Source organism: Lagenorhynchus albirostris, chromosome 19, assembly GCF_949774975.1.
Source record: "Lagenorhynchus albirostris chromosome 19, mLagAlb1.1, whole genome shotgun sequence".
NCBI classification, from domain to species: domain Eukaryota; kingdom Metazoa; phylum Chordata; class Mammalia; order Artiodactyla; family Delphinidae; genus Lagenorhynchus; species Lagenorhynchus albirostris.
In genome coordinates, this window is record NC_083113.1 from 7,324,313 (window position 1) to 7,349,973 (window position 25,661).

Below are 25,661 nucleotides of genomic sequence, written 5' to 3' on the forward strand. Positions count from 1 at the left end.
ACTACATGTTTGTTTGTTTTCAGCAAAAACACATTTATATCCTGCTCCTCCCTGACCTCTTTGGAGCAGCTCCTCAGAGCTATGGGAGAGGCTCTCTCCCAGGCTATAGTCCTCAGTAAGGTCCCCAAATAAAGCATAACGTGCAACTTTTAGGTTGTGTGCTTTTGTTCAGTGGACAAAGGTCACAATGTATGAAGACTTCTGTTGCATATTTGGTACTTTCGTTTAATCCTCACAACAACCTTGTGATGCTGGACCTCTCACATCCATTTCACCAAAGCAGAAAACCAAGACATGGAGGAGTTAGGTGCCTCGCATGATATCATACACTTACTGAATGAAAAAGTGTGGACTTGATGCCAGGTGTCTCTGAATGCAAAGCCTAAGATAGTTCCAATAGAGCAGGAAAGTCACTGACAGCAGTTCATAAACCCATCACCTACGGGGATGTTAAGTCCCTAAGGATTAGCCTGTGGGTCCCCCTTCCCGTAGAGGAAATGGACGTCCTGCCTGAGGCTGATGCCGCGTGCGGTCCCTCACTTGGTCCTGATCTCCGTGTATTCTGAGTGGGCGCTCTCCCGAGGATGACGCATCCCATGGAAGCTGAGGGAGGCGTAATGCAGCTCTTCCTCCATCCCCGAGGTGGGGGTGGCCCCTGCCGAGCTGGTGGGGTCAGGAGGATCCTCTAACTTGGACTCTCGCCGGTGATCCTGGATGGAGAGCAAAGGAAGGGGTCAGATCAAGGTAGTTTCAGGGGGAGAAGGGAGAGAGGGTCCAGGAAGTGAATTTGACTCTGGGACAGAGCATCTATTCATTCTTCCATTCTGCTACCAAACGTTTCTGAAGGTTCCATTTATTCAGTCATCCAACAAATATAACGCTATAGATTGTTTTCCAGTTCTACTGAGCACCCACACAGACCTACGGAGGAAATATTACTACGTTACAGGGAGAGAAACGAAGTCTCAGAGAGGGTAGGTTCTTCCCAAGGTCACACATCTATTGATCACAAACTCAACCCCTGGCCCTCTGAGGTTTCCTGAGGTTTTCCGTAAACAGGAGGGTGTTTATGGAAACTCACTTCTCCTGTGTGTCTCTCCTTTACTCTCGCACCATTATCACACTCACAACACTTCTGTCACCAGATGCGTGGGTTCTTTGTACCCCCACACCAAGGAATTCTCCCACACCAGCTGGGTGTCCTGCAATGTAACTCAATTCTGATACTATCTGCCTGGAGATAGTGTCAGATCCCACAGGTTAAGGGCTCAGTCCCATGAGACTGCCTCCCCCCCACTTCAGGTGTCAATCACAAGTCCAGGTTGTCACCTGTGCTTCTGACCAACTGGCTATAAATCAGAGGTTCCTATGGCCTCCTCTGCAGGTTTGATTAATTTGCTGGAGTGGCTCACAAAACTCAGGAAAACCGTTTACTTACTAGATTACTAGTTTATTATGAAAGGATATAGCTTAGGAAGGCGTGAAAAGTCCGATGAAGAAATACACAGGGCAAGGTATGTGGGAAGGGGTGCAGGGTTTCCATCCCCTCTCAAGACACGTCACTCTCCCAGCACCTCCACTTGTGCACCAGCCAGAAGCTCCCTGTGCCCCACACTATTGGGATTTTTATGGCGGCTTCGTCATGATTAAGCGATGCGTCTCTCCAATGCATCAGCTTGTCCCAACCTCTGAGCCCAGCACTTGTGGCTCCCTCTGTCTAGAGCCCTTCAACGACTCTCTTTCAGGGGCTCACACTGTGTTCCTTCACTTCCTGCAGGGGTTTTCTCAAAGACTCCCATCCCCAGAACTGTCCCTCCCATTGCATTTCCCTCCATAGCTCTCATTTCCTGTATACTTTCACTACTCACCTGTTCATTGCTTTCACCATAACCGCCCCACTCCCCTCTCAATAAATGTAAGTCCTTGACAGCAAGGGACATTTTCCACTGTCTCTGTAAAAATACAGATATTACCCAAGTGCTCAGAACAATCAACAAGTGGGAGATAGTTGCTGAAGGAATAAGTGAATGCATGCGTTATGGATTTGCTCAAAACGTCAGTGATGGCCACATTAGTCATAGGTCAAGAAATAAATGCAAGTCAGGGATCAGAGGATGAGCATGAGTAGGGCTGGTTGATATGGACACGTGAGGAGAAGGGGGCAGATGGGCAATGATTCTGAGGTGCAAAAAGCTTACTTTGCTTGAGCAAGCCTGTTTGGAAGAAGTGCAGCATTAAAGCTGACTCTGGTTTTCCTGCCCTAAATGTCAATCAAGTTGTTTGGCAGTGTGGAGAAACAGTGCATTTCAGACTTGGGCAGGATGGGATGACTGTCTAATACAGATGCAGGCAGTGCAGATGCAGTCAATGCAGATGCAGGTAATGCAGATGCAGGTAATACAGATGCAGGTCATGCAGGTGCAGGTAATGCAGGTGCAGGCAATGCAGATGCAGGCAACGCAGGTGCAGGTCATGCAGATGTTTGGGGGAAGGTGGGGAGGCTTCAGCGGGATAAGAGCTAAGTGGGGAGCTCAGCTCAAAGGGAGTGTTTGTATCAAGCTGTATTTAGAAGAAACACAGACATGCTTTGCAGTGTATCAGTGCAGGAAGAGGTGATGGGGGAAAGGGATAGATCGCTGGTTGGGAGTCAGGAACAAGAGTACCATTGATGAATTGGAGAACCCAGCAGAGTATGTTTAGGGATGTATTCACCATGTGTTTCTGATGTTTTGACAACCGGGGCTTTGTTAACCCTCGAGGGATTGCCCCTGCCAGTGCTAGTCAAGTTCTAGAGATTCTAAGGGATCTGCCTGTAAGCCTGCCCTTCATATTGCAAACCGATCAGCCCAAACCACTTCCTTTATCAAACTCTTACTCTCTGGACCGTTATCCTGCTCTCATCACCCCGGGGCCAGGTACCAGAAAACCAGAGACAACCCCTACACCCCAGAGCATTCTGAAATCATTCAAACTAGACAGTCCTCAGTCTGCTTACCCTGCCTGTTCCTTCCCACGTAAACCACAAAATCTCTTGCCCAGGTTTCCTCCTCACTCCCTCTGCCTCTTGACAGACCCTTGTGCTGCCCCTCATGGCCTTGCAGGGTGTGGCACGCCCCCTCCTCTTGGGAACTGTAATACCTGTCTTTTTTGTGGTAATTGTCTCCTGATCTGTTGGCCTCACACAGAGGAATAATAATAAATCCTACATTTTCAAAGAAGCAGGAAGGGGAAGAGCTCATTTCTGGACATGCTGAATGGAGCATGGCTGTGGGCCGCCCCGGGAGATCTGCAGGGCAGGCTGCATTGCTGGGATGCCCGTGTCACTCACCAGGGAAGTTGGTCCTATGACAGGGTGGATGTCCTCCATACCCACTGCAGTCCTGGCTGCTCTCTTCCTGTAGGTCTTCACTCTGTTGGGAGACACTAGGGTCTGTGACACAGGGTATCTCTTTTGAGGCTGGAGTGAGTGACTAAGGCAGGTCAAGAGTAGGGTGAGCCCAACATATTCAGAAAAAACCATAATTCGGAAAGACACCTGCACCCCAACGTTCATAGCAGCACATTTACAATAGCCTGGACGTGGAAGCAACCTAAATGTCCATCGACAGAGGAATGGATAAAGAAGATGTGGCACATATATACAATGGAATATTACTCAGCCATGAAAAAGAACAAAATAATGCCATTTTCTGGGACATGGTTGGACCTAGAGATTGTCATACTGAGTGAAGTAAGCCAGACAGAGAAAGACAAATGTCATATGATATGGCTAATGTGTGGAATCTAAAAAAACGGTACAAATGGACTTATTTACAAAACAGAAATAGAGTCACAGATGCAGAAAACAAACTTATGGATACCAAGGGGGAAAAGCGGTGGATAAATTGGGAGATTGGGATTGACATATACACACTGCTATATATAAAGCAGATGACTAATAAGGACCTACTATATAGCACAGGGAACTCTACTCAGTACTTTGTAATGACATATGGGAATAGAATCTAAAAAAGAGTGGATATATGTGTATGCATAACTTATTCAATTTGCTGTACACCAGAAACTAACACAACATTGTAAATCAACTCTACTCCAATAAAAAGTAAAGATTAAAAGGGTAGAGGGAGCCCAGGAGACTTTATAACAAGACTGTGACAAGGTCCCTTCTCCCTCCCGGCTTCTGGATCGGGGACCAGGGCTGGGAACACGCTCAAGCCTGGCCAGGTGTCTACGAGCTGGATCCTCACTACCCCTGCACCGCCCCAGCCTTGCTCTGGGTCCTCACAACCCCTCCAGGCGCCTCTTCTCCTCCCCTGGCCCACAGCCAGCCCAACTCACGTGAAGAAGATGAGGCACAGGCAGAGAACAAGCAGCGTGGTGACACCAGCTCCCCCAAGGGCCCCCTCAATCACTCCTGCTCTGGTCCCCGAGTTTCCTGCAGACAAGAGAGACTTGGGGAGAATTCCAATCCTGACGAGCAGGCATAAGTCTCCTCCTCTCCGTAGCAGGTAGAGAGGGGTGCCCCCCCTTCCCACCGAGGGTTCTGCCCCTAGGTTCCCCCACCATTGGTAGGACCTGAGCCTTCTCCAGAAGGGCACAGTCTAGGCCACACCTCCTCTCCACCCCACAGACTCCCAACACACTTCCGCTCTTCGTGGAGTCAGATATTTGTCCATCCAGGGTCTCTCTGCAAAAGACTCCAGACCTGGCCACAGCAGAGCCATGAGGTTCTGGGCCCCGTGGACATTCCCGAGAGACAGACAGACAGAGAGCACTGTGGGAGGCTGAAGGGCCTTGCCTCTCCTTCCTTCCAGGGAGGGGGTCTAAATCTGCTCTCCTGGCCTCTACTGGCCCTGTCACTCAGGGTCCACGGTGATCTTTTGTGCCTCAGAAGGAGGTGGAAGCAGGAAGCTTCTCAGACCTCCAGGTCAGGCCCAGACAGCTCTCCTGGCCCTGCCTGGTGGCACCCCAACACCCAGGGCAAGGGATGTGCGTCTGGGCGTCACCTGTCAACAGATCGGTGGGCACTGCTGAGACAGCCCTAATGGGGCTCTGTCCACATGGGGACCAGGTGTTATGACCAGTGGGAATACAGCAGTGAGGGGAGCGCTGGGCTCCAGAGAGGGCTCAGGGTGAGGGCTGAGGGGCTGACAGTCACAAAAATGGTCCAAAGAGATGTTGGGACAACGAAACTCTTCTGTATGATACTATAATGGCAGATACATGTCATTATACATTTGTCCAAACCCATGAAATGTACAACAGCAAGAGGGAACCCTAATGTCAATCATGCACTTTGGTTGAAAATGATGTGTCAGTGGAGATTCATCGATTGTAACAGGAACCCTCTGGCGGGGCGTGCTGTTGGGGGAGGCCGTGCGTGTGTGGGAAAGTGCAGTGGGGACGAGGGAAGTCTCTTTACCTTCTGACGAATCTGCTACGAACCCAAATCAGTTCCTGAAAATAAAGTCTACTTAAAAAATGCCCCCCCCGCAAGGTCTTCGGTGACTGGAGAAAGATAAAGACCATATTTAGAATGGGCAGGGAGGGAGGTGTGGGTAACCTTGGCAAGGCCAGAGTCGGAGGATACTGCAGGAAGAGACCTAATGGGGGCTTCTTGTGTCTAATTGCAGGACCACACCCGACCTGCACCATTTGAGCTCTGAAAGTGCAGTCCTGACCCAACCTGGAAGAGACCCCACTCCAGTCAATGCCCCATGGATGGGGGGGCTCCGTCTTACCTGTGCCATCCCCTGAGCACACACCTGTTGCTGGGCTCTGTGGAGCACCTAGCAGTGGAAGACAGGATTTCCTTCCTCAGTGAGAGGACTGGGGTGAGATAAGGGTAGGCATCCCCCCACACACACACCCAGAAGCCACAGAAACGCAGGAGGGACAGGGCTTCTGTCCTTCCAGGCCCTCCTACTCAGCCGGGTCTCCACGCAACAGCACCAAGCACCCCCGGCCTGGCCCACCTGCCCCCATCCCCTCACGCCCCGGGCATCACGGCGCAGCGCTCACAGGTGACGCTGAGCTGGATGGTCCTCTCCACGATCACACCGCTTGCGGGGAACTTCACCTGACAGGTGACATTGGTGCCATTGTCCTGGGGCTGTGGGGTGATGGTGAGCACTGAGGACAGGTGGGTCCTGGGGCCCAGGGAGGTGAGGGCGGCTGACGTCCAGGAGAAGATGGGGGGTGCGCCCTGCTCACAGGCCCAGGGCACAGAGCAGGTCAGGTTCCCGGGGCGGCCAGCCTCCAGCGTCGCAGGAATGAGGATGTGGGGTGTATGGTTCAGGGCTGATGAAGAGAGGGGGAGACGGGGTCAGGAGGAGGGTTAGAGGTGCAGCCCTGAGATAAGCTTCAGGCTTTGGTCCAGCCCCTCTTTCTGAACCCCCACTTGCTCTCCCCCCGACCCCTCCCAGGAGGGGGTCCTATCCGAGTCCTGCCCTGGGGCTCCAGGTCCTTCCCCTGAGGTCTCTCCCGGACCCCACTTCTTACCCGTCACATGCAAGGAGAGCTTGTTAGGCTTATAAGTCCATAATGTCGTTCCTCTTTGCACACGAAAAAAATATGAACCTTGATCCCTCCTCCTGGCGTCTCTGATGTCCAGGGAGCAATTGTTTCCACGGTCCCCTAGGAGGTGGAATCGGCCTTGGGTCTCTTCCTGAACTTCATGTCCTGCGTTGTTTGTGGCCACAGGGGCATCCAGCTTCACATCGGCCCCTTCCTTGAACCAGTAGCCGAAAACTGGGGCAGAGTTGTCCCAGCTGTACCAGGGATAGTAGAAGGAGCAGGGCACGCGGACACACAGGCCCTCCTGCACCGTCACGGACGCCTGCACTTCCAGCCGGTATCTGCTCTCCCAAGCCAGGGACCCTGCGGGGAAACGAGGGTCAGCCACAGCCCCTGCCCTGCCCACCCCTCTCCCCGCAGCCCACCCACCTGCCCACAGCAGGGACAGCAGCAGCGGCAGCATCTCTGAGACGGAGGGCTTCTGGGCGTCCTGTGTGTGAAAAGAGAAGGGGCAGGAGAGAGGGAGGTAAGGCTGCGGGGAGACCCACGGGAAGCCGGGGAGGAACACGAGACCCAGCTGTTCACAGAAGAGGAACTGCAAAGCCGGAGCTCGGCCCCCCCTCCGCACAGAGCGCACGGACACCCCTCGGTCCAGAGACCCCGGAGACCTGCCCAGAGAGGAGCAGGCAAGGAGGAGAGCCCTGCCCTGCCCCCCATCTCAGGTGGGTCCTTCCAGCACCAGAGCCTCTGAGGACATGGAGGCGTAGGACACGGTGAGCCTCCTAAGGTCCTCCCGTCTGAGCACCGCTGTCTACACCAGGGAGCCGCTCAGCTCCTGTCTCGACCTGGAGGGTCCCAGCCTCACCTAGACCCTCGGGTGGTCGGTCCCGCAAGATGTCGGGTTCTTTAGGGTCTGTGTGAGCGTCTGGGGCAGAAGACAAGAAGGGGCTCCTGGGTGACGTGAAGGCAGCCGCCAATCATGCCTTCACTCCTTCCCCCAACACTGAGCATCTTGGGCTGGTGACCTGGAGACCAGAAGGGCTACGGCTGGCCTGGTCCCTGCCCAGGAGATGCTCCCACCCGGGCCCATCACTTCCTCCCCAAACAGGCAGCACTGTCGGGCTTTAGAGCTGCATCAGTGGTGAGATTGCCGAGTGTCCGGCAGCATACTGGGTATTTTCTAAAAATATGATATGGGATGTTTTTTTAACTTCTACTATGCTGATTCCCAAACTTTCAATGGCATCTTCAGAATAAAAACCATGTAGCATCTTCATGTAGAACAAACGGGCAAGCACATGGTCTATGTCAGTGCAAAGGAAATTTCTTTTTTTTAACGAGCCTCCAAATTATTTAGTTTTCAATTTAGTTTCATTTTTATTTTGTATTGGAGTAGAGTTGATTTACAATGGTGTGTTAGTTTCAGTTGTGCAGCAAGGTGATTCAGTTATACATATACATATATCTATTCTTTTTCAGATTTTTTTCCAATATAGGTTATTGCAGAATATTGAGTAGAGTTCCCAGTGCTATGCTTTGTCCTTGTTGAGTGTCAATTTTATATATAGCAGTGTGTATGTGTTAGTCCCAAACTCCTCATTTATCCCTGCCCCATCCCCTTTCCCGTTTGGTAACCATAAGTTTGTTTTCTATGTCTGTGAGTCTGTTTCTGTTTTGTACATGAATTTAGTGGTATTAGTTTTTAGATTCCACATGAACGTGATATTATATAATGTTATCTCTGTCTGACTTACTTCACTCAGTGTGATCATCTCTAGGGCATCCAGGTTGCTGCAAATGGCATTATTTCATTCTTTTCATGGCTAGGTGATATTCCACTATATATATTCATATATATATCTCACATCCTTATCATTTCTCTGTGGATGGACACTCAGGTTGCTTCCATGTCTTCGCTGTTGTGAATAGAGCTGCTATGAACATTGGGTTGCACGTACATTTTTGAATTAGAGGTTTCTTCGGATATATGCCTAGGAGTGTGATTGCTGGATCATATGCGAACTCTATTTTTAGTTTTTTTTTTTTTTGCAGTACGCGTCACTGTTGTGGCCTCTCCCATTGCTCCGGACGCACAGGCCCAGCGGCCATGGCTCACGGGCACAGCCGCTCCGCAGCATGTAGGATCTTCCCGGACCGGGGCACAAACCCGTGTCCCCTGCATCGGCAGGCGGACTCTCAACCACTGCCCCACCAGGGAAGCCCCTATTTTTAGTTTTTTAAGGAACCTCCATTCTGTTCTCCATAGTGGCTGCACCAGTTTACATTTCCATCCACAGTACAGAGGGGTTCCCTTTTCTTCACACCCTCTCCAGCATTTATTATTTGTAGACTTTTTGATGATGGCCATTCTGACGGGTGTCAGGGGATACCTCATTGTAGTTTGGATTTGCATTTCTGTGAGGATCCTTTTCAAATGAAAGTTCAATCCTGTCTCTGCTCTCCTCAAAGGCTTCCGGATACTTGCATTGGCCTGGAAGCCCTTGGGATAATTGTCTCTTATGGGACACAGAACCTGCTTTCTTCCACTTTCAAGTCTTCGCTCAAACATCACCTCGGGCACACTCTCAGCAACAGAAAACAGCCCCCAAATGTCACGTGTTCGCTCCCTGCCCGATGCTTCTCCAGACACATGTTACCATCAAGCACACTCAATATTTTTCCTTATTTTTTAAAAATGTTTCTATCCTTATATCCAGAAGGACACCTTCTTGATGACAGAGATTTTAAAAATTTCTTTATTGAAATGTAGTTATTTACAATGTTATGTGTAATGTCTGCTGTCCAGCAAAGTGGCTTAGTTATTCATATACATATAATACATGTGCTTTTTCATATTCTTTTCCATATGGTTTATCCCAGGATATTGACTATAGTTCCCTGTGCTGTACAGTGGGACCTTGTTTATCCATTCTGTATATAATAGTTCACATCTGCTAACCCCAAACTCCGAATCCATCCCCCCCCCGTCCCCCAGGTAACCACAAGCTTATTCTCTATGCTTGATGACAGACATTTTTTTTTTTTTTTTGCGGTACGCGGACCTCTCACCGTTGTGGCCTCTCTCGTTGCGGAGCACAGGTTCCGGATGCGCAGGCTCAGCGGCCATGGGTCACGGGCCCAGCCGCTCCGCTGCATGTGGGATCTTCCCGGACCAGGGCACGAACCCGTGTCCCCTGCATCGGCAGGCGGACTCTCAACCACTGCGCCACTAGGGAAGCCCGATGACAGAGATGTTTGATGCTGTGCTCACTGATGCCCCCTGGGAACCTCCAACAAGGGGCACAGAGTAGATGTTCAATAGTTCCTGCCGGATAGTCTATAGTTAAGTGTATCCACTCTTCCACCCAAAACCAGACAGTGAAACACACTCACACACACACACGCGGGGACATTTAAGCCTGAGCCTGAGGATATGTTCAGGACTTGGAGAGGCAGGAATGGGGAGAGAAGGATGTTTCAGGGGAAGGGACTGCACGTACAAAGTCTCAGAGTCACAGAGGTCAGGCCAGGCTGGGTGTGGAGATGTGGGGAGATGCAGGGAGAGGACGGATGTGGGTGGAGATTCCAGCAGGGCAGAGCCCGCCAGGGCTGCAAATCCAGCCAGTGGTGTGTGCACCTTGGTCTCTGGCCGTGGAGAGGAAACACAGCTGTCCCTGCTGTGCAGCAAGTGGATGGTAACGGTCTCTGCGAACAGTGCGGAGGCCTGTGTTTCCCAGGGAGATGGAGGCAGGAGGTGGGTGGGTTCAGAGACCCAGGGAAGAGAGGAGGCTGCTGGAACGACTGGGGTCAAGATGGGAAGGAGACGGGCATCAGGACGAGCTGTGCTTAGGAGGAAGGATTGTCAGCACTTAGTGATTATTGGCTCCTGGAGAAGAGAAGCGGGGATGAAAGGGGACAAACCCCGTCCTTCCTTCTGGCCTTAGAGATGGGGGCCACCTTGTCATCAGTGTGACAGGGAACCCAGCAGAGAAGTGGGTTTGGGGAGGAAGATGGCAGCTCCACTTTGGGTACGCTGAGTGGAGCAATCCTGGGGGCCATTCTGGGGCAGGTGTGCAGTAGGATGTTGGGTGGTAGGATGCCGACATCACTCCCCAAGAGGGGTAACCTGGAATGGCGTTTGCAATAGACGCGCCCCCTGCAGGCCTGGTTTTGCATCTGAAACGCCCCCTGCAGGCCTGGCTGCCTTCCTCCTGCGGGACATCACTCTGAGCCACAGAAGAGACCAGGCTCTGGTCAGATCGGGTGCCGCGGGCCGCACACTCACCCTGTTCCTTGTTCAGGGGCGGGGGGATGACTGAGGTGGGAGAGGGCAGGTCTGGCCCCACAGACCCTCTAGAGCACAGCGGCTACCCTCAACCCTGACACTGGGCGGGGAGGAGCCCCTGCCCCAGGGGACTCCTCACCGCCCCCAAGCCCCGCCCCCCCACTCCCCCTTCCCGTCAGCCTCCTGCCGGCCCCGCCCCCGCCCCCTCCAGCGCTGGTTCCAGGGTGCAGCCACCTGCACCCTGCCCTCCCCACCCCTCCCCTCTCCCCTCTCCCTGGGGGTGCTCACAGGAGGCCGATGAGGACCAAGAAGAGTAGCGGGATCTTGACAGCCGCTTCCCAGATGGCCGTCAGAATCACCTGTGCTGCGACGCGCCCCGACTGCCCTGCAGGAAAGCGGGACCAGGATGGAATCATCTGCTCAATCCTGTGTCCTTCCGCTCCCAGGAGGACTCTGGACGTTGGTCTTCCAGGCTTTCCTCATCCACCGGATGCCGAACCCCGTGTGCCCGGGGTATCAGCCCACCCCATGCCCTTACCTTCCAGCAGCTGAACAGAAAACAAAAATGCATAAGTTGGACTTCATGAAAATGAAAAATTCGGCTCATCAGTGGACTGAGAAAGTGAAAAACCCACCCATTTAATGGGAGAAAATATTTGCAAATCATAGATTCGATATGTGTGTGATATCCAGCCTATATAAAAGCTATATCAAAAACAATACAAGGGCTTCGCTGGTGGCACCGTGGTTGAGAGTCCGCCTGCCGATGCAGGGGACGCGGGTTCGTGCCCTGGTCCGGGAAGGTCCCACATGCCGCGGAGTGGCTGGGCTCGTGAGCCATGGACGCTGGGCCTGCGCATCCGGAGCCTGTGCTCCGCAACGGGAGAGGCCGCAGCAGTGAGAGGCCTGCGTACCACAAAAAAAAAAAAAAAAGGAAAAACAAACAAACAAACAAAAAACAATTCAAGAACAAAAAGGCAAACAGTGCAATTTTTCCAAACGGCCAAAGGAATAAAAAAATTCTCCAAATAACCAATACGTTCATGAATAAAATGAACGACGTCATTACTCGCTCCATAAATGTAAATCAAAACATGATGAGATATTCCTTCACACCCAGTAGCGGGCTCGAATTTTTTTTTAAGGAAAATAATGTCGACAAGGATCTGGAGAAATTGGAACCCTCATACTTTGCTGGTGGGAATGTAAAATGGTGCTGCCAGTGTGGAAAACATCTGGCATTTCCTCCGAAATTTAAAATTAGAAACGACCATTTGACCCAGAAATTTCACTCCTAGGTATATGCCCGAGAAAACTGAAATCAATGATCTAAAAAAAAAAAAAAAAAAAAGGAAAAGTATAGCAACGTTCATAGCAGCATTGTAAGAGCCAAAAAGTGGAAACAACCCAAACGTCCATCCACTGCTAACTGGATGGAGACAAGCTGGCGCATCCGCGCAATGGAATGTTATTCAGACAAAAAGGAACTGATATGATACACGCTCTACGGATGATGCTTGAGAACGTTTAGCGAGAGAAGCCGGACAGAAAAGGCCACTGCTCTGTAACATTCCACGTGTATGAAGTATCCACTATAGGCAGATCCAGAGACAGGAGAGCAGCCTCCAGACCTGGCCACAGCACAGCCATGAGGTTCTCTGCCCCGTGGAGATTCCAGAGAGACAGAGAGCACTGTGGGAGGCTGAAGGGCCTTGCCTCTCCTTCCTTCCAGGGAGGGGGTCTAAATCTGCTCTCCTGGCCCCTACTGGCCCTGTCCCTCAGGGTCCACGGTGATCTTTTGTGCCTCAGAAGGAGGTGGAAGCAGGAAGCTTCTCAGACCTCCGGGTCAGACCCAGACAGCTCTCCTGGCCCTGCCTGGTGGCACCCAAACACCCAGGGCAAGGGATGTGCGTCCGGGCATCACCTGTCAACAGTTCGGTGGGCACTGCTGAGACAGCCCTAATGGGGCTCTGTCCAGATGGGGGACCAGATGTTATGACCAGTGGGAATACAGCAGTGAGGGGAGCGCTGGGCTCCAGAGAGGGCTCAGGGTGAGGGCTGAGGGGCTGACAGTCACAAAAATGGTCCAAACAGATGTTGGGACAATGAAACTCTTCTGTATGATACTATAATGGCAGATACATGTCATTATACATTTGTCCAAACCCATGAAATGTACAACAGCAAGAGGGAACCATAACGTCAATCATGCACTTTGGTTGAAAATGACGCGTCAGTGGAGATTCATCGATTGTAACAGGCACCCTCTGGCGGGGCGTGCTGTTGGGGGGAGGCCGTGCATGGGAAAGTGCAGCGGGGACGAGGGAAGTCTCTTTACCTTCTGACGAATTCTGCTACGAACCCAAATCAGTTCCTGAAAATAAAATCTACTTAAAAAATGCTCCGCCCGCAAGGCTTTCGGTGACCGGAGAAAGATAAAGACCATATTTAGAATGGGCACGGAGGGAGGTGTGGGTCACTTTGACAAGACCAGAGTCGGAGGATACGGCAGGAAGAGACCTAATGGGGGCTTCTTGTGTCTAATTGCAGGACCACACCCGACCTGCACCATTTGAGCTCTGAATGTGCAGTCCTGACCCAACCTGGAAGAGACCCCACTCCAGTCAATGCCCCATGGATGGGGGGCTCCGTCTTACCTGTGCCATCCCCTGAGCACACACCTCTTGCTGGGCTCTGTGGAGCACCTAGGAGTGGAAGACAGTGTTTCCTTCCTCAGTGAGAGGACTGGGGTGAGATAAGCGTAGGCACCCCCCACACACACACCCAGAAGCCACAGAAATGCAGGAGGGACAAGGTTTCTGTCATTCCAGGCCCTCCTACTCAGCCGGGTCTCCAGGCAACAGCACCGAGCACCCCCGGCCTGGCCCACCTGCCCCCATCCCCTCACGCCCCGGGCATCACGGCGCAGCGCTCACAGGTGACGCTGAGCTGGATGGTCCTCTCCACGATCACACCGCTTGCAGGGAACTTCACCTGACAGGTGACATTGGTGCCATTGTCCTGGGGCTGTGGGGTGATGGTGAGCACTGAGGACAGGTGGGTCCTGGGGCCCAGGGAGGTGAGGGCGGCTGACGTCCAGGAGAAGATGGGGGGCGCGCCCTGCTCACAGGCCCAGGGCACAGAGCAGGTCAGGTTCCCGGGGCGTCCAGCCTCCAGCGTCGCAGGAATGAGGATGTGGGGTGTGTGGTTCAGGGCTGATGAAGAGAGGGGGAGACGGGGTCAGGAGGAGGGTTAGAGGTGCAGCCCTGAGATAAGCTTCAGGCTTTGGTCCAGCCCGTCTTTCTGAACCCCCACTTGCTCTCCCCCCGACCCCTCCCAGGAGGGGGTCCTATCCGAGTCCTGCCCTGGGGCTCCAGGTCCTTCCCCTGAGGCCTCTCCCGGACCCCACTCCTTACCCGTCACATGCAAGGAAAACTTGTTAGACTTATAACTCCATAATGTCGTTCCTCTTTGCACACGAAAAAAATATGAACCTTGATCCCTCCTCCTGGCGTCTCTGATGTCCAGGGAGCAATTGTTTCCACGGTCCCCTAGGAGGTTGAATCGGCCTTGGGTCTCTTCCTGAACTTCACGTCCTGAGTTGTTTGTGGCCACAGGGGCATCCAGCTTCACATCGGCCCCTTCCTTGAACCAGTAGCTGAAAGCTGGGACAGAGTTGTCCCTGGTGTCCCAGGGAAGGTAGAAGGAGCAGGGCACGCGGACACACAGGCCCTCCTGCACCGTCACGGACTCCTGCACTTCCAGCCGGTATCTGCTCTCCCAAGCCAGGGACCCTGCGGGGAAACGAGGGTCAGCCACAGCCCCTGCCCTGCCCAGCCCTCTCCCCGCAGCCCACCCACCTGCCCACAGCAGGGACAGCAGCAGCGGCAGCATCTCTGAGACGGAGGGCTTCTGGGCGTCCTGTGTGTGAAAAGAGAAGGGGGAGGAGAGAGGGAAGTAAGGCTGCGGGGAGACCCACGGGAAGCCGGGGAGGAACACGAGACCCAGCTGTTCACAGAAGAGGAACTGCAAAGCCGGAGCTCGGCCCCCCCTCCGCACAGAGCGCACGGACACCCCTCGGTCCAGAGACCCCGGAGACCTGCCCAGAGAGGAGCAGGCAAGGAGGAGAGCCCTGCCCTGCCCCCCATCTCAGGTGGGTCCTTCCAGCACCAGAGCCTCTGAGGACATGGAGGCGTAGGACACGGTGAGCCTCCTAAGGTCCTCCCGTCTGAGCACCGCTGTCTACACCAGGGAGCTGCTCAGCTCCTGTCTTGACCTGGAGGGTCCCAGCCTCACCTAGACCCTTGGGTGGTTGGTCCCGCAAGATGTCGGGTTCTTTAGGGTCTGTGTGAGCGTCTGTGGCAGAAGACAAGAAGGGGCTCCTGGGTGACGTGAAGGCAGCCGCCAATCATGCCTTCACTCCTTCCCCCAACACTGAGCATCTTGGGCTGGTGACCTGGAGACCAGAAGGGCTACGGCTGGCCTGGTCCCTGCCCAGGAGATGCTCCCACCCGGGCCCATCACTTCCTCCCCAAACAGGCAGCACTGTCGGGCTTTAGAGCTACATCAGTGGTGAGATTGCCGAGTGTCCGGCAGCATACTGGGTATTTTCTAAAAATATGATATGGGATGTTTTTTTAACTTCTACTATGCTGATTCCCAAACTTTCAATGGCATCTTCAGAATAAAAACCATGTAGCATCTTCATGTAAAACAAACGGGGAAGCACATGGTCTATGTCAGTGCAAAGGAAATTTCTTTTTTTTAACGAGCCTCCAAATTATTTAGTTTTCAATTTAGTTTCATTTTTATTTTGTATTGGAGTAGAGTTGATTTACAATGGTGTGTTAGTTTCAGTTGTGCAGCAAGGTGATTCAGTTATACATATACATATATCTATTCTTTTTCAGATTTTTTCCAATATAGGTTATTGCAGAATATTGAGTAGAGTTCCCTGTGCTATGCTTTGTCCTTGTTGAGTGTCGATTTTATTTATAGCAGTGTGTATGTGTTAGTCCCAAACTCCTCATTTATCCCTGCCCCATCCGTTTTCCCCTTTGGTAACCATAAGTTTGTTTTCTATGTCTGTGAGTCTGTTTCTGTTTTGTAAATGAATTTAGTGGTATTAGTTTTTAGATTCCACATGAAAGTGATATTATATAATGTTTGTCTCTGTCTGACACACTTCACTTAGTGTGATAATCTCTAGGTCCATCCAGGTTGCTGCAAATGGCATTATTTCATTCTTTTCATGGCTAGGTGATATTCCATTATATATATTCATATATATATCTCACATCCTTATCCATTTCTCTGTGGATGGACACTGAGGTGGCTTCCATGTCTTCGCTGTTGTGAATAGAGCTGCTATGAACATTGGGTTGCACGTATCTTTTTGAATTAGAGGTTTCTTCGGATATATGCCCAGGAGTGTGTTTGCTGGATCATATGCTAACTCTATTTTTAGTTGTTTTTTGTTTTTTTTTTTTTGCAGTACGCGTCACTGTTGTGGCCTCTCCCATTGCTGCGGACGCACAGGCCCAGCGGCCATGGCTCACGGGCCCAGCCGCTCCGCGGCATGTAGGATCTTCCCGGACCGGGGCACGAACCCGTGTCCCCTGCATCGGCAGGCGGACTCTCAACCACTGTGCCACCAGGGAAGCCCCTATTTTTAGTTTTTTAAGGAACCTCCATACTGTTCTCCATAGTGGCTGCACCAGTTTACATTTCCATCCACAGTGCAGAGGGGTTCCCTTTTCTTCACACCCTCTCCAGCATTTATTATTTGTAGACTTTTTGATGATTGCCATTCTGACGGGTGTCAGGGGATACCTCATTGTAGTTTGGATTTGCATTTCCATGAGGATCCTTTTCAAATGAAAGTTCAATCCTGTCTCTGCTCTCCTCAAAGGCTTCCGGATACTTGCATTGGCCTGGAAGCCCTTGGGATAATTGTCTCTTATGGGAACACAGAACCTGCTTTCTTCCACTTTCAAGTCTTGGCTCAAACATCACCTCGGGCACACTCTCAGCAACAGAAAACAGCCCCCAAATGTCACGTGTTCGCTCCCTGCCCGATGCTTCTCCAGACACATGTTACCATCAAGCACACTCAATATTTTTCCTTATTTTTTAAAAATGTTTCTATCCTTATATCCAGAAGGACACCTTCTTGATGACAGAGATTTTAAAAATTTCTTTATTGAAATGTAGTTATTTACAATGTTATGTGTAATGTCTGCTGTCCAGCAAAGTGGCTTAGTTATTCATATACATATAATACATGTGCTTTTTCATATTCTTTTCCATATGGTTTATCCCAGGATATTGACTATAGTTCCCTGTGCTGTACAGTGGGACCTTGTTTATCCATTCTGTATATAATAGTTCACATCTGCTAACCCCAAACTCCGAATCCATCCCCCCCCGTCCCCCAGGTAACCACAAGCTTATTCTCTATGCTTGATGACAGACATTTTTTTTTTTTTTTGCGGTACGCGGACCTCTCACCGTTGTGGCCTCTCCCGTTGCGGAGCACAGGTTCCGGATGCGCAGGCTCAGCGGCCATGGGTCACGGGCCCAGCCGCTCCGCTGCATGTGGGATCTTCCCGGACCAGGGCACGAACCCGTGTCCCCTGCATCGGCAGGCGGATTCTCAACCACTGCGCCACCAGGGAAGCCCGATGACAGAGATGTTTGATGCTGTGCTCACTGATGCCCCCTGGGAACCTCCAACAAGGGAGCACAGAGTACATGTTCAATAGTTCTTGCCGAATAGTCTATAATTAAGTGTATGCCACTCTTCCACCCAAAACCAGACAATGAAACACACACACACACACACACTCACACACACACACTCACACACACACACACGCGGTGACATTTAAGACTGAGCCTGAGGATATGCTCAGGACTTGGAGAGGCAGGAATGGGGAGGGAAGGATGTTTCAGGGGAAGGGACTGCACATACAAAGTCTCAGAGTCACAGAGGTCAGGCCAGGCTGGGTGTGGAGACGTGGGGAGATGCAGGGAGAGGAGGGATCTGGGTGGAGATTCCAGCAGGGCAGAGCCCGCCAGGGCTGCAAATCCAGCCAGTGGTGTGTGCACCTTGGTCTCTGGCCGTGGAGAGGAAACACAGCTGTCCCTGCTGTGCAGCAAGTGGATGGTAACGGTCTCTGCGAACAGTGCGGAGGCCTGTGTTTCCCAGGGAGATGGAGGCAGGAGGTGGGTGTGTTCAGAGACCCAGGGAAGAGAGGAGGCTGCTGGAACGACTGGGGTCAAGATGGGAAGGAGACGGGCATCAGGACGAGCTGTGCTTAGGAGGAAGGATGGACAGCACTTAGTGATTATTCGATCCTGGAGAAGAGGAGCGGGGATGAAAGGGGACAAACCCCGTCCTTCCTTCTGGCCTTAGAGATGGGGGCCACCTTGTCATCAGTGTGAGGGGGAACCCAGCAGAGAAGTGGGTTTGGGGAGGAAGATGGCAGGTCCACTTTGGGTACGCTGAGTGGAGCAATCCTGGGGGCCATTCTGGGGCAGGTGTGCAGTGGGATGTTGGGTGGTAGGATGCCGACATCACTCACCCAGAGGGGTAACCAGGAATGGCGTTTGCAATAGACGCGCCCCCTGCAGGCCTGGCTTTGCATCTGACACGCCCCCTGCAGGCCTGGCTGCCTTCCTCCTGCGGGACGTCACTCTGAGCCAGAGAAGAGACCAGGCTCTGGTCAGATCGGGTGCCGCGGGCCGCACACTCACCCTGTTCCTTGTTCAGGGGCGGGGGGATGACTGAGGTGGGAGAGGGCAGGTCTGGCCCCACAGACCCTCTAGAGCACAGCGGCTACCCTCAACCCTGACACTGGGCGGGGAGGAGCCCCTGCCCCAGGGGACTCCTCACCGCCCCCAAGCCCCGCCCCCCCACTCCCCCTTCCCGTCAGCCTCCTGCCGGCCCCGCCCCCGCCCCCTCCAGCGCTGGTTCCAGGGTGCAGCCACCTGCGCCCTGCCCTCCCCACCCCTCCCCTCTCCCCTCTCCCTGGGGGTGCTCACAGGAGGGCGATGAGGACCAAGAAGAGTAGCGGGATCTTGACAGCCGCTTCCCAGATGGCCGTCAGAATCACCTGTGCTGCGACGCGCCCCGACTGCCCTGCAGGAAAGAGGGACAAGGATGGAATCATCTGCTCAATCCTGTGTCCTTCTGCTCCCAGGAGGACTCTGGACGTTGGTCTTCCAGGCTTTCCTCATCCACCGGATGCCGAACCCCGTGTGCCCGGGGTATCAGCCCACCCCATGCCCTTGCCTTCCAGCAGCTGAACAGAAAACAAAAATGCATAAGTTGGACTTCATGAAAACGAAAAATTCGGCTCATCAATCGACTGAGAAAGTGAAAAACCCACCCATTTAATGGGAGAAAATATTTGCAAATCATAGATTCGATATGTGTGTGATATCCAGCCTATATAAAAGCTATATCAAAAACAATACAAGGGCTTCGCTGGTGGCGCCGTGGTTGAGAGTCCGCCGCCGATGCAGGGGACGCGGGTTCGTGCCCTGGTCCGGGAAGATCCCACATGCCGCGGAGCGGCTGGGCCCGTGAGCCATGGCCGCTGAGCCTGCGCGTCCGGAGCCTGTGCTCCGCAACGGGAGAGACCGCAACAGTGAGAGGCCCGCGTACCGCAAAAAAAAAAAAAAAGGAAAAACAAACAAACAAACAAAAAACAATTCAAGAACAAAAAGGCAAACAGTGCAATTTTTCCAAACGGCCAAAGGAATAAAAAAATTCTCCAAATGACCAATACGTTCATGAATAAAATGAACGACGTCATTACTCGCTCCGTAAATGTAAATCAAAACATGATGAGATATTCCTTCACACCCACCAGAGGGCTCGAATTTTTTTTAAGGAAAATAATGTCGACAAGGATCTGGAGAAATTGGAACCCTCATACATTGCTGGTGGGAATGTAAAATGGTGCTGCCAGTGTGGAAAACATCTGGCATTTCCTCCGAAATTTAAAATTAGAAACTAACATTTGACCCAGAAATTTCAGTTCTAGGTACATGCCCGAGAAAACTGAAATCAATGATCGAAAAAAAATAAAATAAAAATAAAAAGGAAAAGTATAGCAACGTTCATAGCAGCATTGTAAGAGCCAAAAAGTGGAAACAACCCAAACGTCCATCCACTGCTAACTGGATGGAGACAAGCTGGCTCATCCGCGCAATGGAATGTTATTCAGACAAAAAGGAACTGATACTGATACACGCTCTACGGATGATGCTTGAGAACGTTTAGTGAGAGAAGCCGGACAGAAAAGGCCACTGTTTTGTAACATTCCACGTGTATGAAGTATCCACTATAGGCAGATCCAGAGACATGGAGAGCAGATCAGTGGTTGCCAGGGGCTGGGGAGGGGAGTGTGGGGAGTGACTACTTCATGGGTACCAGGCTTCTCTTTGGGGTGATGAAAACATCAGATGGATGGAATTAGGTAGTGATGATGTTTGTAGAACATCGTGAATGTTCTCAAAGCCAACTATTGTATGTTTTAAACTGGCTAAAATGGTGAATATTATTTTATCTGATTTTTCCACAATAAAAAATAATGCATTTAGGGACTTTGCTGATGGTGCAATGGCTAAGAATCTGCCTGCCAATGCAGGGGACACAGGTTTGAGCCCTGCTCTGGGAAGATCCCACATGTCGCAGAGCAACAAAGCCCGTGTGCTACAACTACTGAGCCTGCGCTCTAGAGCCCACGCACCACAGCTACCGTAGCCCGGGCGCCTAGAGCCCATGCTCCACAACAAGAGAAGCCACCACAGTGAGAAGCCTGTGCACCGCAATGAAGAGTAACCCCACTCATAACAGCTAGAGAAAGCCCACGTGCAGCAATGAAGACCCAATGCAGCCAAAAATAAATTAAAAAAAAAAACTAACCTTCTCTGAAAGCCACTGGGGAGGGGAGTTCAGGTCGTTTGAGTACGAACTACTCATTCTCCCTGCTTGGTGCCCTGCAATAAATGCTGTACTCTCCTTCACCACATCTTGGTATCAGTAGATTGGCTTTGCTATGCAGACCCAAGCTTGGTTTGGTAACAGAGTGTTGGTGGTTCTGTGTGGGTGTCTGGGGCATAACAGATGAGTAAGGGTCTTAGGTAACTGTTGGAAGCAGTTCACCCATTCATTCATTCACTCCTTCATTCATTCACTCAACAAACACAGAGTGAGCATCTGGTCTGTGATGAGTCTGGAGGCAAAGAGGAGACACAGCCAACTCTATTCATGTCCTGATACTCCCCCCCACCCCCGGGGAGACACAGACAAATCTACAAGCATCTGGTGGAGACCCTGAAGATGGAAACACGGGCTGGGGCAGCAGGGTTACAGGCTTTGTCAGCACGTTGCTTTGGACACAAGTGATCAACTGGACATGGCCTGGACTCTGAGGGGACAAGAAGGAAGGTTCTCAGCTCTTGGACCCTGCTGTGGGCCCAGGGTCAATGAAGAGGCCAGATCGCCAAGAGGGTAGATCAGGGGAGGGGGGCTCTTCTCACCTCTTCCCTCATCCTCGCTGCTCATGGGACACCTGGAATTTCACAGTGCCCTCAGCTGGCCTTCAGGTCTTGCTTTATTTCTCACCTCCCTTCGTCCTGGGCTGACACTCTGTCATCCTGCCACTCCTGCTGGAGGCCACACCTGCGCTCACAATTGACCCCCGGTTCCCGCGAGAGGATCTGATGGGCTCGTTTGAATAATCCCACCGCTGATTGGGAACTTGTCTTAGTCAGCTCAGCTTCTGTCACAAAATGCCAACCAGGTGACTTGAACAAACACATTTATTTCTCACGGTTCTGGAAGCTGGCAAGTCCGAGATCGCAGTGTCAACAAATTTGGTTCCTAGTGAGAACTCCCTTCTTAGATTACAGATAACTGCCTTCCTGCTGTGTCTTCACAAGGTCTTTCCTCATAGCATGCATGTGGCAGGGAGTGTGGCGGGGAGAGAGAGATTGCTCTTTCTCTTCCTCTTCTTATAAGGCCATCAATCTTAGGACTCCACCCTTATGCATTTATTGAATCTCAATGATCTTGGAAAAGCACTCTCTGAATAAGTCAATGCTGGGGAGTTAAGGCTTCAACATATGAATCTTCAGGGGACAACATCCAGTCTGTAGCATTCAGGTTCCATGGGGTCCCCACATTCCGTCTTGTCCTCTTCATAGGAAATTCCATACCTGTCACATGCAAAGAAAGCAAGCCACATTAGTAATTATGTTCTGCCTCTCCTCTCTCCACTGGAAAGAAGTATGTCCCATTCGCCATCATCCTGGTTTCCATGATGCTGAAAGCACAGCTATGTTTCCCAGGGTCCCCCAAGGAGTTGGAATCACCCCCTGAATCCCAACCTGCAGTATTTAGTCCAGGTGGGTTGTGGCCACAGGTACATCCTTACCAGGCTTGTCCCTCTTCTGGAACCAGTAGCCACAGGCAGGTGTGGATTCATTCCAGCCATCCCGAGGGTAGGAGATGGCGCAGGACACAGGGATGCACAAGCCCTCCTGTATCATCAAGGACTTATTCACTTCCAGCTGGAAATCCAGATGCTCAGCCTGAGGCCCTGGGGGTGACAGGCTTGACCTCAGCCCCCCGCCCCCATCCTACTTCCTCATTCCCAGATGGTAGGGGCAGCTCCAGCTCTGGAATGGGAAGGGCCAAGCCCTTTTCTGGCGTCTATGTTCCCTCTTTCAAGAAACCAAGAGCGCTAAGACCAAGAGGAAGTCCTGAAAACAAGTGTGTGGGGGGGGAGGGGGAGAGAGGGAGGGGCAGGGCGAGAGAGAGAGAGAGAGAGAGAGAGAGAGAGAGAGAGAGAGAGAGAGAGAGAGAGAGAGAGAGAGAGAGAGAGAGATTGTGTGTGTTTGCAGAAGAGGAGTCTTAGACCTGCTCTCATCAGACCTAGGCTGTCTTGGGAGATGGTCCTCACTTACTCATTTTTCAGAGAGACACTGCAGTCCAGAGAGGGCAACGGACAGCCCAAGATACTTGGAAAGGCAAGATCTGCTCCCCCGTCTCCTGGCTGCCTCTCCACGTCCTGTCCTTTGGAACCTGCTTTGCATACCAGGGACCCAGGCACTCCCGGGCAGGCATCAGAGAGTCACTACTTTTCATCATGCTGGCATATTATTCCTGCTGGGGATTAGTTCTGGAGTGGCCCGAGTTGGCTTTAAAGGCAGAAGAGTGTGGAAGAACCCCAAGTGAGCTGAGGGAGGAAGATTTTCACTCCTTCGTGTAATTAGCAATACAGAGTGAACACATTCAGTGCACCGGGGGCTGGGACTAAGACCTGGCCTCACCGCTCACTGTTTAGTGGGATGGGTCATAGGCAATTCCAGCATTTCAGTGATAGGAGCTGGAACAGGGGAAGAGCAGAGCCCTCGCTCTTCTAGGTTTTCCCCTGAATCACCACACACCTGATCCCAACATCTGTTTGTTTTAAAAGGTGGGGGTGGGCGGGTCATTACTACCATCCGGTGGCCACAACCTGAACTTCTGCTTCTGTAATTTCCCACGTGAAGAGGTGGTCCAAACAGCAGCTCACTACAGGTTTCTACGAAAGAATGCTTGAGTACATGGGTGAAGGCTGTTCCTCTCCGCCTAATTCAAAGTGCAAAGCTGCTCTGGAACTTGCATCCCACATCAATCTTTTTTTTTAACGGAGGCTCTTGCTCTGGGCAGCACCTCCTTTTACTCAAGGTTAACACGTGCGACTGTTTCTCTTGCTTTTCACATGCTCTGAGCACCTTGTACGCGTGTGCCCGGAGATGCCTGATTCACACAGACTACTGTTTATTCTATGGTGGGAAGAGCAAATTGTGTCTGGTATGAAGGCAGGACCTAGGTTTGTATCAGTGTGCAGTAAGGTTCTGTTACAAAATTTCCTGTGTAGCGGCCGCGAAAAGCCCTCCTCTCTCTCTGCAGAGGTTCCTGGAATGCTACTTTTTACCAACCTCCCATCTAGTGCAGAGAAGCCAGAACAGAATCTACCGTGAAACCGCAGTTCACCAAACGAGGATGAGGGAGGGCATTCTTGCCTGTTTGAGACCACCCTCCTTTGGGAATTTTCAGAGGCAGAAATCAGGTTGTGGCCATCAGATGGCAGTAACAATTCCTCAATTTCTAGTCTTAATTAAACCCAACAGCTATTGGAATCAGGTGACAGGTTATCTGAGACTTGTATGATTAGCCAGATGTAGTCCAGTTATGGTTGAAGCATGTTAGGGTGAGCATCTAGTGTCAATTAATTACTGTTCTAAATTATTTACCTACAGCAGATCCTCTGAGCCTTAGGAAAACCTGCCGAGGTCAGTAGTAATGATCCACTTACCAGTGATGAGGTTCAGAGATGTCAACACATTTTCTTTCTTTTTTTGTTTTAAACTGCGTATTGAGATATAATTTATATATGAATTTATATATCATATAATTATATATGATATCATTTATATATGATATAATTTATAAACATGGGACACATTTAATGTATACAATTTGATGAGTTCGGACATATGCATTTACCTGTGAAACAATGACCACAACCAAAATAAGAGAAATACTCATCACCTCCCAGAGTTTACCTGTGCACAGTACCGGTAACTACAGGCGCTACGTTGTACAGCAGATCTCTAGAACTCATTCATCTTGCATAACTGAAACTTTATATCCCCATTTCCTCTCCCTCAAACCCCTGACAACCACCACTCCATTCTCTGCTTCTCTGAATTTGCCTATTTTCGATACTTCCTAGAAGTGGAATCAGGAAGCATTTGTCTTTCTGTGACTGACTTATTCCACTTAGCATAATGCCTTACAAGAAATGCTTGAGAGAGTTCTTCAAGTTGAAACGAAAGGATGGTAAAGAACGACATGAAAGCATACGGGAGCATAAAACTCACCGGTAAAGGCAGATAAAGAGAGAAATACAGAATACCGTAACAGGGCAATGGTGGTGTGTAAATCACTTTGAATTTGAGTCTGAAAGTAAAAGACACAATTATTAAGGATAACTGTAGTATCCACTATTTGTTAATGGATACATAAGATCAGAAGATATAAGTCGCCACACGAAGAACGTGAAGTGTTGGGGGTGAAATTGTAGCGTTTGGTTATGGGATTAAAGTTAAAATGTTGTCAACTTATAATAGACTGTTACCACATGGTGATATTTCATGACCCCGCTTTCTAGAGAGCAGATCCAGCTCTTGCTTGGAGACAAGATTTGAATCTCATCTTCCTGTCTGTAGAGCAGGGGTCCCCAACCCCCGGGCTGTGGACCGTACGGTCCTCGGCCTGTTAGGAGCTGGGCCGCACAGCAGGAGGTGAGTGGAGGGCGAGCGAGTGAGCCAAGCTGCATCTGCTGCGTCCCACTGCTCCCCATTTCTCGCATTACCGCCTGAACCATCCCCCCTCCCTGCGCCTGTCCATGGAAAAATTACCTTCCACGAAACCGGTCCCTGGTGCCAAAAAGGTTAGGAACTGCTGCTCTAGAGCATCTGGGGTTTTTTTTGTTTTTCTGTTTTTTAAATTGAAGTATAGGTGACTTACCATGTTGTGCTAGTTTCAGGTGTACAACAAAGAGATTCAGATTTATATATTCTTTTCCTTTATAGATTATTACAAAATACTGAGTAGAGTTCCCTGTGCTATACTGTAGGTCCTTGTTTGTTATCTATTTTATATATAGTAGTGTGTATATGTTAATCTCAGACCCCCAATTAATCCCTCTCTCCTCCACCCCCACCCTTTTCCCTTTGGTGAACATAAGTGTGTTTTCTGTGTTTGTGGGTCTGTTTCTGTTTTTAACAGTAT

General features: G+C 51.0%; 2 protein-coding genes across 2 annotated transcripts; both read right to left on the reverse strand.

Annotated features, from left to right (window-relative positions):
* Nucleotides 1-536: 536 nt before the first annotated feature.
* Nucleotides 537-6,997, reverse strand: LOC132510495 (myeloid cell surface antigen CD33-like). Its single transcript, XM_060132673.1, has 7 exons — nucleotides 6,946-6,997; nucleotides 6,502-6,879; nucleotides 6,022-6,300; nucleotides 5,742-5,789; nucleotides 4,339-4,435; nucleotides 3,329-3,410; nucleotides 537-710 (listed from the first exon to the last, which is right to left on the reverse strand). Exons 1-7 carry the CDS (start codon nucleotides 6,977-6,979, stop codon nucleotides 537-539), a joined length of 1,092 nt encoding a protein of 363 aa, XP_059988656.1. The 5' UTR covers nucleotides 6,980-6,997.
* A 3,624-nt stretch (nucleotides 6,998-10,621) lies between these two features.
* LOC132510228 (myeloid cell surface antigen CD33-like) lies at nucleotides 10,622-14,713 on the reverse strand. The gene is made up of 6 exons (XM_060132033.1): nucleotides 14,662-14,713; nucleotides 14,218-14,595; nucleotides 13,738-14,016; nucleotides 13,459-13,506; nucleotides 11,090-11,186; nucleotides 10,622-10,742 (listed from the first exon to the last, which is right to left on the reverse strand). Exons 1-6 carry the CDS (start codon nucleotides 14,693-14,695, stop codon nucleotides 10,622-10,624), a joined length of 957 nt encoding a protein of 318 aa, XP_059988016.1. The 5' UTR covers nucleotides 14,696-14,713.
* Between the last annotated feature and the right edge of the window lie 10,948 nt (nucleotides 14,714-25,661).